Raw genomic sequence first — 15,289 nt, forward strand, 5'->3', positions numbered from 1 at the left:
GTGTTCCTTTAATGTATACAAGATGGTGTGTTTTTGTAGAGGAAAGTACAACAATTTGTACAGAAAGAATTTATTTGTGCCAAGAGTATCCTTGTGGTTTTGTCCAAGTGTTTTAATAGTGAGATCTATTTTGAGTACAGTGTACATGTATTTGTAAATCTAGAATACTATAGGCCCTAGTAATTTTTGTTTCTATTTTTCCGTGTGCAATATTGTTCAATATCGAGGTATTTCGAGTGAATAAAGGTAAACACTTCAAGTGTATTGTCCACTTGTTTGGTCCGAGTAATGCATTTCTTACAAACTTGTTGAATGCACCATAGTCCATATAGTAAGTTGATTTGTAGAAACATATACATGTAGATTGTAAGTACTAGGCACAGTTTCAATTTTCATCGAGCTGCTCAAGCAGAAAACATTGCTTAGCAATTTTCTGCTTAGCAAAAATAAGTGGGAAAGCAGTTAGGCTCTTTTCGAAACGACTGGATTTGACTTTGGATTCGGATCAGGCTAGCTTAGACCCGCGGTTGTTTTGACAATTACGCGTGCTTTGCGTATACGCGCCTAGGGTTTCAGACGAGAGAACGGAGCCTGAAGCCGAGTCCAAAGCCGAAGCCGTGGTTTCGAAAAAGGCCATAGACGGTAATCTTAAAATACAATAGGGCGCCCTCTGTTGGTCTAAACTCCATGTAAGGTTATTTTACACCAACAGAGGGCGCCCTAAGTCTTTAGGCTGAGTTCCCGCGAAACCCGAACAGATTTTTTTGCGTTTTGCACAAGTCGTAAGTAAGCGTTTTTATTAACTTTTTCAGACAGTTTTAAGATTTTGTTGTTGTTAGATGATAGATGAAAGGTGTGTTCATGCTCAGTACATTGTTTTTTTGTTGTTCGTTTGTGAAATTTACTAATTGCGGAATGCAGATCTGTGTGTGTGTGTGTCGGTCGTCTTCTTCTGACACTTCGACCAGATTTGTGTACACACTACGTGTAGGGTAGGCATATGTCACACAAACAAACAAAAACAACGAAAATAGGGCACTCACTGCACAGTACATGTTTCCTATTTTCTGAAGGGTTTAATACTTTAAAGTTTAACGGATATCCTGCTACCACTTTTCACTCATTTTTACAAAAAGGGATATTTCATTGAGGTAAATTAGATACTATCTATAGTATTTCGCCCAAAAGGCAAAGTGGTGGCGTGAAACGGAAACTTTTTCTAGACAAAAATAAATAGAGTCGGCTGGTACTGTCGTGTCGGTATTCGGAATTAGGTCTATCCCAGCGGCGGCACCAGCAGACCTGTCACTCAGTTTTTCAGTGTCGGTCAGTGCCAGTTATAATTATAAATCGAGTATACTCGATATTGAATTTTCGTTATTAAAAAAACCTGACATCGACGGACGTTACCCGATCACAGACGGATTTTACTGACCCTCTATTTTTTCCAAATTGTAGGTTAATGCCCCCAATATGCAGTCAATATCACTAGACATGGATGATATCCACGGAGCCAGGGATGGCTACATGAGTGGTGAAGAGTTCCCTACAGTAGGCGGATCTTTACCCCCTCTCTCACCAAATAGAAACATTGAGGATCCCTTCGGTGAAGACAACCCTTTCGGCAGTGGAGGAGGTATGTAGAAACTTGTGACTCTTTTTAATATAAAATTTAAAAGTTCTTTATTGTATAAAATGAACTGTCAGTGTCACTCAAAAAAATATGCTTTTGGGCTGTTTAAAGAAATGGATCATATAAATTTTGGAGGTTTCAGAATACAGTGAGAATATTTCTAGTTTGAAGTTAAGGGTTGCATTTCCAATCTGCTTTTCTTTTTTCCCCATTTGCTGTTACTGACAAACTACACCTCTAATGGGCCGAAATCAAATAATATAAAAATTCAAAGCAATTATTTCTTTGGAAAGTCCTCTCTCTTACCAATCACTGGCATGCTATTCCTACGTTCCATAATTATTTTTTCCTAGAGAGGGAAATCTGAAAAATTGTGTTTAAAAAGCCTGAAAATTCGTAAAGTCTGTACCATGTGAAAATGTTCATTAGCCCTTTTCCTTGATAAAATGTACCTTTTTTCAAGGATAAAATATTATGCTTGACTATTTGTTTTCTCGCTGACAGATTTACCAGGAAGTGATGGAGATAAGGAGAATCAGGGCGATGGAAAGCGCCCTCGCAAGTTGGTTATGAGAAAGCCACAGCCTAAGCTCGATGCCACACGGTATGTTAATCGCATCATTATATTAAAACAAAGTGTAGGAGAGGTACACTTTGTTTATTTATACCAACAGATGCATTCATCTGCAGAGCTTGAGCTTATAAGTTGGGTTCACTAGTAAAGCCAGCAGATGAAAATATGTAAGGGAAACACCTTTATAATCGTGCCAGTCCAAACAGTTAATAAACAAAACATCATCCATGCAAAAAATATAATTGAAAAAGTGGACATGGCACAGTACAATAAAGAACAGGCTTGTGAATCTTGGTTTTAGCGGAAGATTTTCAATGGAAGGCTCCCACCTTTATTTAAAATTCCTGTAAAAATGTTGGTAATGTAAAATAAAAAACACCAATTAAAATATCTTAATTACTTCCAGGCTGTGCTCGGATAGAGGCCTCCCGACCCTGAGTAAACACTTTGAGCAGGTCAAGTTCAAGGGCAAAGGTCACGAGGTCGGTGACCTGAACCGCTTGATGTCCACCATGGAGCACTGGGCTCATCGACTGTTTCCTAAGATGCCATTTGATGAGGTCATTGAGAGAATCGAGAAATTGGGGCGGAAGAAACCAGTGCAGGTATTTTGCTTCAAACCCATCGTTGGGTTACGTCTCATGTGCCGTTTGAATTTAATAATTTTTTGAAATTTTTACTTCTGGGTTAACAAAGACAAATTTACTAGACACAGGATTTGAACCTGTGACCTCCAGATTAAAGTGCCGGCGCTCTACCAACTGAGCTATCTACCTTGGCGGTCTCCCTATTTTTGTCAATATCTTTGTTCGGGGGTGCAAGTCTGAAGCTATTAAACATGTTACTGCTGTATAACCAGGGAACACACCCAAGTTTACAATACACCATGGGAAGTGGTATGGGATACACATTTCGGCGTCACAGCTCCATTTTCAAATATCTCACAGAAGTTGAGCACAAGTCAACTCTTCCCAACTAATCGTTGCGAATTTGTGACCCAAAAATTTGTATCGCATTTCGAGGGAGTATGAACCGGGCTCTACTTTGTTTCTAATCTGGCGGTATGACTTTATCTCCTATGACAGACCTGTATTAAGAAGATTCGTATGGACATGCCTCTCATGGATGAAGACTTCGAGGGAGATGAAGGTAAGAATAGGAGTGATGCTTCTTTATGAAAGGGCAAGGGCACCAAGGCATTTTCTTTTTGGTAAAGGGCTCATCTATGAGGAAATTGTAAACTTCTATAGAAACATGTAGAGGCAACGGAGGTAGTTGCTTCCATTACCTTCCGGAAGCATCAGGCCTGTAAGAATTGTTTTATGCTCTCCGGTGTATGGGTAAAACCAAACAATATTCTTCTTCCCCGATGCAAGTTTAACATTCAAAATATCTTGAAGCTTTTTTTTGATAACAAACTCTGTTCATTGTGCTTTTTCAGATTCATTCTACATAAGTTATAAATTTTTATTGAAGTTGTTCATTTTTCGTTTACTTTATAGAAGGTGCTGGAGATACGAACGTCGCTGGTGATGACGATGATAACCAGGAGATGGATTCCTTCTCACAGCTCGCTGGACCAGCTTCTCAAACCACGGCAAACAATTCCACAACCACTGTGAGTAAATGTTTTACAGACTCCTTGCACATAGACCTTTTGGCAAAAACCCATTGCGCAGGTGCGAACTGTTGAATGAGGTGCATGCTAATCCAAGCCGAATGCACGCATACTGAGTATTTGTGATAAGGTCTTTGATGTCACTAGCACAAAACAGCGCCCTCGCCGAGGTCAAAAGAAAAACATGACGTTTGCTGAGCAGAGTTGTGCATAATTCAATTGTTTTAGCCTGTGCATGCGGCCTGAGATTCTTGCACAACATACCTGCTGGAGCATGCTGCACTAACGTCTATATATATCTGATGCGCCCCCTACCCCAACTAACGTTGCCTCTTTTACCTCTGTAAAAATATTGCATCCGTGGGTTTCACCATTGAACTATAAAATTTATGTTGCCAGTAGTTTAAAACAGCTATATACTTAATTGCATTATATTTTGTAATTTCAAATTTTTAGTTCGCATTACTTGTTATAAATTTCAACCTAAGTTTTGTTTATTATTATTATTTTTCTAAACCAATTTTTCAGGCCTCACTTTCTGAGGAACAGAAGGATCGAATAGAGCGCAACAAACGCCTCGCCATGGAGCGGCGTAAATCCAAAGGACCCACCCCAAGCTCCCAGGTCAACTCAAGCGGAATCACAGCCGAAGAAATGCTAGAGATGGAAGGTGGGCATGCCAACGAGGCAGAGGTGGAAGATCAGCTGTGGAATGACATCGCCATGTTCGAGGTCTCTCAGAGGAACATCTGGAAGAAGTCGCCAGAAAAGGTTGCCAAGAACTTGGACGCTGTTCCTGATCCTCTAGAAGAGGTTGCTAATAACTCGGAGGCTGTTCCTAATCTTCAAGAGAGGTCGCAGACCTTTGGAGAAACTTTGGTTGTGGAGAATGGACAATCGGATTATATGGATCTGACGGTAGATTCTGCGACAGAGGTGAAGTTGATCAAACCTAAAGAAGCGTCTGACGTCATCGATGTTGATTCCGAGGAAGTTCATCAAGACGCTGCCGAGGATGCTGATGAGAGTGCTCCTTCTGATTTGAATCTGAAATGGGATTCGGAATCTGCAGATGAAAGTATGATCGTCCAAGAACCCTGCGAGAATCCAAGCGAACAAATAGACTCGGGTGAAACGGGGGATGCTGTCGAGCTTGATGGGAATGATAGGAATTGCGGAGAAGATTCTGAGAGCACAGGAGTTACTGTGGATCAAAATGCTACTGTTACAAGTATTCAGAACCTTGAGGATTTTGGTGGGAATGACGTTGCAAGATGTACCACAGACGAAGCGAAGAAGGGAACAGTTATTTCAATTGATCAAAAGAAACTAGAAACTGAGGAGGCTATGGATGTAGAATAGCTTATGTAGTATGGGTTTTCCCTGGTCCCAAAATTAACTTAATTTTCATTCACACTCATTTAAATACAAACAACTGTACAGCTATTGCATTCAACTTTATTTTCTGTGCATAAATTGTTTGTTTTTTGCTCATTCACTTTTGATTTTAGTCCATTAAAGAGGCATAAAAGACTACAATTTAACAATTTTTTCAGTTGAATTTTTACTACCTACTATTTACAACGACATTAAATGGTTGACAAAGCCTTTTGCGGTTGGCTTTTGATTGATCTATGCGAACAAACTACTTTGAATGATCTCGTTTGACCAGAGATTGCTAAACTTTTGAAACTGAATTTAATACTTGAGTTGGATTTTTGTCGAAAAAATGCTGAAATTCAATAAATCACAGGGGGTAAACCTTGCATATTTGTTGAAAAAATGCTGAAATTTGATAAAATCACAAGGGGTAACCCTTGCATTTTTGTTGAAAAAGGCTAAAGTTCAATAAAATCACAAGGGGTAAGCCTTGCATTTTTGTTGGAAATGGGCTGAAATTGATAAAATCACAAAGGGTAAGCCTTGCATTTTTGTCGAAAATAGGCTGAAATTGGATAAAATCACAAGGGGTTAGCCTTGCATTTTTGTTGAAAAAATGCTGAAATTTGATAAAATCACAAGGGGTAAGCTTTGCTTTTTTGTCGGAAATAGACTGAAATTTGATAACATCACAAGGGGTAAGCCTTGCATTTTTGTTAAAAATAGGCAGAAATTAAATAAAATCACATGGGGTAAACCTTGTACTTTTGTCAAAAAAAAAGGCTGAAATTCAATAAAATCACAAGCCTTGCATTTTTTTTTTAAATAGGCTGAAATTAAGTAAAATCACAAGGGGGTAGGTAAGCCTTGCATTTGTGTTGAAAATAGCCTGAAATTTGATAAAATCACAAGAGGTAAGCCATGCATTTTTTTTTAAAAGGGGCTGAAATTCAATAAAATCACAAGGGGTAAGCCTTGCATTTTTGTTGAAAATAGGTGGAAATTCAATAAAATCACAAGAGGTAAACCTTGCATATTTGTTGAATAAAGGCTGAAATTCAATAAAATCACAAGGGGTAAGCTTTGCATTTTTGTTGAATATAGGCTGAAATTTGATAAAATCACAAGGGGTAAGCCTTGCATTTATGTTGAAAATAGGCTGAAATGAAGTAAAATCACAAGGGGTAAGCCTTCCATTTTTTTTTCAAAAGAGGCTGAAATTCAATAAAATCACAAGGGGTAAGCCTTGCATATTTGTTGAATAAAGGCTGAAATTCAATAAAATCATAAGGGGTACTGCTTTGCATTTTTGTCGAATATAGGCTAAAATTTGATAAAATCACAAGGGGTAAGCCTTGCATTTATGTTGAAAAATGGGCTGAAATTGGATAAAATCACATGGGGTAAACCTTGTACTTTTGTCAAAAAAAAAGGCTGAAATTCAATAAAATCACAAGGGGTAAGCCTTGCATATTTGTTGAATAAAGGCTGAAATTCAATAAAATCACAAGGGGTAAGCTTTGCATTTTTTTTGAAAATGGGCTGAAATTTGATAAAATCACAAGGGGTAAGCTTTGCATTTTTGTTGAAAATGGGCTGAAATTTGATAAAATCACAAGGGGTAAGCCTTCAATTTTGGTTGAAAATAGGTTGAAATTCAATAAAATCACAAGTGGTAAACCTTGCATATTTGTTGGAAAAATGCTGAAATTTGATAAAATATTAAGGGGTAAGCTTTGCATTTTTGTTGAAAATAGGCTGAAATTCAATAAAATCACAAGGCGTAATGCCTTGCATTTTTGTTGAAAATAGGCTGAAATGAAGTAAAATCACATGGGGTAGAACCTTGCATTTTTGTTGAAAATAGGCTGAAATTTGATAAAATCACAAGGGGTAAGCCTTGCATTTTTGTTGAAAAAAGGCTGAAAATCACAATTTTGCTAAAATTTGATAAAGGGGGTAAACATAGCAGTTTTCTGGAAGAAATAAAACACAGTGCTTGAATGCATTGTAGGCGAGTATTTATGTCATTTCAATCAGCATTTCTTTACACAATATATTTAATTCATACATAGCGTTTCTCCAAACATTCCCCAGAAGACTACAATGGAAGTTCTATAATATTCAACTGCTGTCACCAGAAAAATATTATTTTTTTAAACCTCTGGAAAAAAAAAAGACTTAAATTTTAAGTTTAGGTGCAATGTTTAGAATGGACAGTTTAACAGAAAGCCTTTCTAATCGTTTCAAAAAGGAGCAAAGTTGAAGTCCCCCATGAGACAGCTTTACAAGCAGCTAGTCTAATTATTTATTTATAGAGGATGACATCATTTGTTTACCCAATTAAAAGGTATGGTTTCCAAAATGGTTGATGTGCCCTCCAACTAAAAACCAGAAGGTCCCTTTTCCTTTGAAGTTTCATGAAAACAAAATAAACAAGTTTGAACTAACTATAACATTAGACAGTGAATTTTAAATCCCTTGAAACAACATCAACATAATTTGTACACCTTATATGGAAGTTCCTAATTTGAATAATTAATCCGAGCTAATACACGTAATAATAAAAAAATATTCAAACATCTTCAAGGAGTAATAATAATTGAAATAGGATATACTGTATTTGACAAACTCAGGCTTAGTTTTTCTCACCACTTGGAGCAAGTTCGAGTGCGCACCATGGTTAACTAAAGGTCAACTTTTTTGACTCGAACCCAGACTTGTTGAACATTGGTGGTCCACCATTTGTAACCAACCTCAGGACCATGGTTTGTTTACTGGTCCTGATAGCCTGTTCCATGCTAACATGTATTAAGTGAAGAAGGGAACCAGTGACACTATAGCGAAAAGGCGGAAGGCGATGGAAGTATTAAACATTGTATTGATGTTTGACTAGACTTCCAAACGAGTCGTTCCAGTGAGTGTGTCACCGTGAACGTACATACATTGCTAGTCAGGGGTTAATCACAGGTAAACTAAATGTGGGCACTCGAACTTGCTCATAGTGGGTGCGAGATAGTGGAGCTTCAAAATCACCAATCCCAATGTCAGACTGTGAAGCCTGTGAGTGAGGTAACAAAGTGAGGTGTGCATTAAATTTAAAGAAATCAATTAGTTGGCAGTTGTACAGGACTTGAAACTGGCTCTTGAATTTTTCTTCAGGTGAGGGGCAACTCTGTGAAGAAAATAGCATTCAGTGTGCACAAAACATCGCCTGACGATATCATTCCCTAGACAGTCACCAGCAAACTCACTGAAAAGCTTTTGTCAAATAAATATCAGTAATAGCTATTTAGAGTTCTAATAACAACTGTACATGTATGTATAAACATACCTAATATAATGCCTAGAGCATGACATTTTGGCCCTCTTCGAAACCTTGGATTCGGCTCAGGCTAGCTTGGCCCCACGGTTCTCTTGACAATTGCGCGTCCTTTGCATATGCGCTCAGGGCTTCAGACGAGAGAATGGAGCCTGAAGCCGAATCCAAAGCTGAAGCCGTGGATTCGAAAAGGGCCTACGTGAAACATGTACGTTATATTTCCCGACATGAAAGAAAGCCAACTACATGAACTGTGTGATGCACCATGTCTTGCCAAAGTCAAAATACTGTATGGCTCGGAGATATATAAAAGGCACACTAGGGTGTAAGTATTATCTCTTATATACAAATGCTAAATTTCCTAACTATATAGATTTTTTTATGGAATAAAATGTGAATAATTATTTGTTTAATGGATTGAATGTATTACACGGACCTTTGTCATTTGATTGGAGTAATGCATAACGGTATTATGTTAAATGTCATGTCAAAGGTTAATGGCTTTTTCAAGCATTAAAAGAACAGATAATCTTAGCTTGGACCAACTTTATGGCTCTGCTTACCAAAAGCAAAGAGTCAGCATTTATGGAAGCAGGGAATTCCAGGCTTTCTTAAGGTGTATTTCACAGCCTAGCAGAGAAGTTGGTCTGCTGTGCCTGTGTACTTCACCACGTAACTAAGCACTCTTCACTAACACAGCTTGCGCAGAAATTTGGCGCTTGCACAGTAAGCGGAGAGTTGTTACTTGACAGTAAGCAGAGCCATGAATATTATACTTTTGCATGACTTTATTTATGAATACCTACAACTCCATTTTTGAGAAAGTGTGAACTGGCCACAGGAATAAAAATAAATATGGCTCTTCAAATAGTTTTCCTTGACAATGTACGTTGAAATTTGTTCAAAATCAACTACAAGCATCATAGTCAAACTTATTTATAATGGCTAACTACAATTCTTAATATTGTGCTATTTTAGAAAAAGTGTGAACTGGCCACCAGAGTAAAAAGATATGGTTCTCTGAATAATTTTCTTAGCTGTGTAAATTTAAATTTGTTCAACGTCAACTACATGTACAAGTCTCTACTACAAAGTAATGGAAACCAAATCAGATTTCCGTTTTAAAATTGGAAAATGAGCAACTGTGGAAATGCTGATCTAAAGAATGTTACTACAAAACAATGGTAGCTTTTTTTTATGCCAGTGTGAATGGAAAAGAGCAGATGTAATTTAACACACATAGCGGAGACTATCAAGGGACGGAAAAGATGAGTCAAGAGGAAGTTGTGATTCTGAAGTTGAGATTTGATATATTTGCCAACCCCTCTAGAGGCAGCCAGCATTCAACATGAAAAGAAACCATTTTAAGTTTTCCTCGGGTAACAACTTTTTTCAATAATGCTTTGTAATCTTTTTGGCAGTTTCACTTCATTTTTTTTTAGTACAAGGGCCAACCTACAACGATTAACAGATTTAAAGATTTTACATAGAAAAAATAAATGATATAAAAAAAAGAGGGAATATAATAATGCCCGACTACAATACATGTGTTCAGAAAAAATCCCACTCCTAACAAGATTTTGCCTTCCAGTACTTTCAAAAACTAGAATTGACAAAAAAAAAAATGTATGGTGACTTTTTATGAACTAGTATTAATGGTATGTTACAAAATATTTAGACTCTGTAATTGATAAATATATTAATGTTTTAAGATATGACAGTTTTGGAGTGTGAATGTTGTGTAGAAATAGTGGAACACAAAGATGATTGGAAAGTGCATCACCTTCACACAAACCTGATTATAATTTGTAAGTTGTTACAGATGGGAAGGGTGAACAAAATACAGACCCAATTTCATAGAGCTGCTTTCAAGCAGAAATATACTACTTACTGACTTTCTGCTAAGCAAAACAATAACCATGATGGTATATGTGACATAGTATTTTGGTTGGTAGCCTTATTGTGGTAAGCAGAAGTTGGTTGTGCTTAGGTGCTTTATTCAGCAGCTCTCTGAAATTGGGCAACCGCAACAAAATTACTTCTAACAATCGAACAAAAGACTCTGATTAATTTACACAATAAATATATATATTTCGACTTCCTCAAATTCTACTTTTACAAGAACAAATAAAACAAAACCAAATTACCTTAAAACAAACAATTCTAAGAAATTATCTTTTTAGTAGTCAGGCTGTGAGTGGTTCAAATTGGCGACATCGTCTTCCCGGTGTATATGACTCGCGCATCATCCTCACCATCCGAATCAAACTCCTTGGTTAGTTTTTGATACTCATAGTCAGACCCGCATTCAGTGGGTGTGGGCCCCATCGACCAGCAGCACAGACCCTGGCTGTACGCTTGCAGCGTGAGAAACAGCAGAAAGAATAGCGCTGACAAGCTCACACACATCAACAGCACGGTCAGTAAGACGTTTCCGGTGTACGGGTGCGGTGTAATGCAGTACACGTCACGTTTAATGTAGCTGTTGTGGCACGCCAGACACTGGTTGTCATTTGGACCGAAGCACGTCTTGCAGGTTTGGTAGCACGGCCAACAGGTGTGGACTATTTGTGTTTCGTTGGAGATACCTGTACTGTTCCCGTTGCGGACGTCCGTGGAGAGGTACTGGCCCTCGGGGCAGTTGTTGGGCCCAATGTGGTCCTCCAAGGGGTGCACCTCCGTGCCGTACATCACCAATGTCCAAAGCTTGAGGGTACCTAGGCGCAAAGAAGATCTGGAGTAAGCAACAGGCCAGTGTGGAATAGCAGAATGCCAACTACATTACCCACGGGGCTGTACAAGCCTTGGCGCACAGCAGAGGAGGAGAGATTGTCCATCACCGTGGGGCATGTTTCATTCGCACTAGGCACGTACTCTGTGTGCACGCAAGTACCGTACAGCCCTAGTTGTGGAGTGGCATCTACAGACAGGTGGTGGTGGTCGGAGCAGTATTGGGGACCACCGCGGGGGGCCAGTGGGTCAAACTCAGTCCCGTAAAGAACAAGAAAGTAGTTTTCGACAGTACCTAAGTAAGAAGGAAATTACATAGATGTGCAAGCATATATGGAGCAGGCATGCTTTAAACCTTATGCAGACGCCCTCAAAAGGGTTCCGTTTCGCAGATTCATTATTTTTCATGATCTTCTTCACAAATGAACACACAACCCTGACACATGTGTTTAATGCAACCTGGCCTTGTGGTAACGTCAATGCATAAGGTTATAGGTCAAATAAAAAACAGGCTAAAGTGCAAAATATTAAGTATCGAATCATCTTTTCAATTTTGGAAAAGTTGAGCAGAAGTATCAACTGATTTAAATTTTGGAAGACTTGAGCAGATAAAACAAACACAACCAATTATTTAAATTTTCCATCTAGCTTAATTTACATACATTTTGATTGAATTCTTGAAGTAAAACACAATGTTAATACAACATTTCCATTTTGAGTTAATTTTTCCTTTAGTGCACAGCTAAATTTTTAAATTCAAGTTGATGAACATGTGCTGCAAAATGGAAACAGCATTAAAACGCCCCCAAAGAAATCTTTTCTTTAGGTCATTTGAGAAAATATGCAGCCTGACTATGAACGCTGCTCATATTTTATAAGTATATTTTGCACTTACAACCTCACAAAGAAAACTGCTAAAATCAAAAGCATGGGGAGAGTACAAAATGCCAGACGTAAAATACCCAAGTATGGAATGATTTGTAAAAACCAGGGACCACAATGGGAGTGAAGACAGTTGGAAAGTATTTCTAAATCTGAATCTGTAAACTTTTGTAAAGAAGACAATAAAGAAATTTGGGCTTTAGACGTGGGAGGAAAACCCCAAAGAGGGAAAATCCATGCAGTCAGGTAGTGACTGCAAACCCAATCCCCATGCCAGGCTTTGAATTCGGGTATCGTACCAGGGTCCACAGAGGAACAAGGCAGGGACAGAAACCACTGAGCCAACCTGACCTGACCAAAATCGGGGTTTGCATACTTGGAAAGACCAGGGCCCAATTTCATAGAGCTGCTAAGCACAAAATTTGCATGAAATTTCTTCCCTGATAAAAACAGGATTACCAACCAAAATTTCCATTTGTTGAATTGCTTGTTGCTGGGTATTAAGCTGTTGTTTGCTTATAAATCCTGAAAATCACGTGGAAATTTGGTTGGTAATCCTGTTTTCATCAAGGCAAACATTTCCTACTGAGCAAATTTCTTTGCTAAGCAGCTCTATGAAATTGGGCCCAGGGGTGCATTTTTTTGTGGTCATAACCAATGCATACTTTGGTTGAACTTGCCATGTGTTAAACACTGGCCATTGACCAAAATAGTAATTGGCTATGACCATTAAAGGGTCATCACTAAAAAAAGTTTTGATAAACTGAGTGAAAATTGGTGGAAATAGGACAGATTGGTAAATGGGAAGAAAAGAACACAACTTGGAAATAGGTATGGCAACCTTTCAATCACACTCAAATAAAATTTGGACATGCAGCATCAAAAACGGAAACTTACAGCCTGGGCAATAGTTATTAAGGTCAAAAACACAAATGCGAATGACATGATGACATAGTTTGAAATAAATATGGCGAAAAAGGCAGGGGTGATGGTGTCTGTGATCTGCGATCAAACAGTGAACTAATTTTTGGGGGTAAAAATGAAATGGTGCAAGGAAAGTGTCGCTCAAAGCTTGTGTAGTGTGAAATCTGCTGAAGAGACACATTAAAGCGTGCTGTAATAGCTTTGTGTTTCCATGTGAAACATTTGTAGGGATTAAGCTGTGACAGTGCAATCAATAAATCAATTCAGTGTGGATGAAGCTTGGAAAGTATTGGCTGAAAAATGTATGTTGCAGAAGAATTTTTTTAAATTTTTTTAACTTGGGGTCAACACAGGGTTAAGGCAGAAACTGTTTGTTCAGGGGTTAAATTGCAACAGGATAACCCACAGCAACTCACAGCATGGATAATGCTTGCACTGTAATGATAGGTTTGGGAATAAATCGGGGGGGGGGGGCAAGAGGTGCAAATGACAGGATTGTGTTCTCAGCAGGTTTTTTTTTTTTTTTTTGCTGCATGTTTTGGGTCACCAGATAAAGAGCATGCACACTAATTAAAAATTGTCAGCAGATTTTTTCAGGTTCTGCGATTCAGAGGAGTGACTTAACCCAGGGACCTTTTGCAAACATAGGGTGAAGGCTCAAGCTCCGCCATCAATTTTGGGGTCAAGTGCACATTTTGCATGGTGCTTTAACATCAAATAGAGTATGGTGCTGGAGCCAGAGCCTAGGTTTGGAAAAGGCCCAAAATTCCAATTCATACCCAATTTGTCTGAGGACTCTTTGTTTCAAAATAGAGTTTCATGCAAATATAGCAGACTTGCAATTCAGGCAAATGTAACTCATGCCAATATGAATGAGGCAAACTTTTTAAAAACAAGGCCACCCCCCAACACCAAAGAAATAAAAATATATAAAAATTATACATAAAAAAAAAAAATTAAATAAATAAAAAAGTAAATAAAACTGACAAATCAAAAGTCGCCTGCCATGCATGTATGAATCAAGTACATAGGCCAACCAAGTTCAATGAAAGATACTGGGAATGGGAGTACTGCTGTGTGATTGGTTAAGCATCTATGACGTCACAATGATAAACAGTTACTTGCAAGTTATGTTTGACCCCTAAAATGGCGAACAGGAGACGCGCGTGTATGCACCTTGCATGTTGTGCAAGGGAATCTATTTGTTATAAAGTCTGCGCTTAATGTCACACTAAGCACTCTAGCCCTTACCATGATTTGAGGCGCTGCCGTGGTTCTGAATCACCAGCGTCCAAACCCCCGCTGGGTTCTCCCCCCACGAGTGCGTGCTCATAAACTCCCAGTTGGAGAAACCCTCGGGGGAACTGTCCCTGGGCCTGGAGGGCAGCAGCGTGGCCGTGGTGCCTGACGGGGACGTCAGCTTGATGTTGAGGTCACCGCGGTGGTTGAAGTTTAGGGTGATGCGGGCATGCACCACCTCGACATGCTGGACGTACTGGGGAGTATTGCTACATCCAGAGGTGTTGAATCTTATCGCTAGGTTACCTCTTGCTGGAATTGCCCTGGAGAAATTGACAAGATGAGAGAGCGAATAAATGTCAAGCTCTGAGTCCATAACTTGTCCTTGCTCGATAGAAACCAGCAGCAGGTTATTAATCAGGGCCCCACTTCATGGCTCTGCTTACCGCCGAATTCTGCGCTTACGATCCCCATTCTCCGCTATTGCAAACGCAGAATTTCTGCGCTACATGTAGCTGAGTAAGAAAAGAATGCCTTGTACTGTGGAGTACGCACAAGCAAAACTTCCCTGAGAACCCGTGAAATATCCTGGTGTAAGCGCAGAATTTCCTGCTTCCGTAGTTGCCGATTCTTTGCTTATGGTAAGCAGAGCCATGAAGTTGGGCCCTGTTAGGTCAAGAAAACACTCCTTATCCACCTTAAGCCTCTTTGACAGGGGGTCACTGGGGTCACCTTGGTCCAGTGGTCAGTCCTCAATGTTGCGGTTTCCCTTGCAGTTTATTTTTTTAGTAACAACACTTACCTTGGTTGAGCTAAGGCATTCTCTGAACATATATGCTGCTCTGGCACTCGATTCCAAGTCCTGGCCATCGTCACCATAGCGTCAGCATCCATTAAACCAAATCCATAAGAATGGCTCACTGCAAGGAGGAACAAACAAACAGGCCGGGAAAATTAAGGCAGGGTTTGGTTTGAAAAATAAAGTAT

At 39.0% G+C, this 15,289-nt stretch overlaps 2 protein-coding genes across 4 annotated transcripts in view; one reads left to right on the top strand and one right to left on the bottom strand.

Moving 5' to 3' along the window:
- The first annotated feature begins 739 nt into the window (after positions 1-739).
- Positions 740-5,652, top strand: LOC117295839 (TIMELESS-interacting protein-like). Of its 2 annotated transcripts, none has more exons than XM_033778612.1 (7): positions 740-782; positions 1,459-1,636; positions 2,138-2,237; positions 2,614-2,812; positions 3,293-3,356; positions 3,710-3,825; positions 4,354-5,652. In XM_033778612.1, exons 2-7 carry the CDS (start codon positions 1,474-1,476, stop codon positions 5,185-5,187), a joined length of 1,476 nt encoding a protein of 491 aa, XP_033634503.1. In that variant the 5' UTR covers positions 740-782; positions 1,459-1,473; the 3' UTR covers positions 5,188-5,652. The 2 variants fall into 2 exon arrangements, with proteins under 2 accessions (XP_033634503.1, XP_033634504.1); XM_033778613.1 differs by having other exon boundaries at positions 2,147-2,237.
- Positions 5,653-7,204: 1,552 nt separating this feature from the next.
- The window catches only part of LOC117295377 (furin-1-like), a 55,444-nt gene continuing 47,359 nt past the window's right edge, over positions 7,205-15,289 (bottom strand). For both annotated transcript variants that reach the window (XM_033777994.1, XM_033777993.1), the window contains exons 12-14: positions 15,105-15,222; positions 14,315-14,625; positions 7,205-11,244 (exon numbers count right to left, since the gene is read on the bottom strand). In XM_033777994.1, the coding sequence (XP_033633885.1) occupies positions 10,730-11,244; positions 14,315-14,625; positions 15,105-15,222 (944 nt within the window). In that variant the 3' untranslated portion in view covers positions 7,205-10,729. The remainder of the gene's footprint in view (positions 11,245-14,314; positions 14,626-15,104; positions 15,223-15,289) is intronic.

The sequence above is a fragment of the Asterias rubens genome, chromosome 10 (assembly GCF_902459465.1).
Source record: "Asterias rubens chromosome 10, eAstRub1.3, whole genome shotgun sequence".
Classification (NCBI taxonomy): Eukaryota; Metazoa; Echinodermata; class Asteroidea; order Forcipulatida; family Asteriidae; genus Asterias; species Asterias rubens.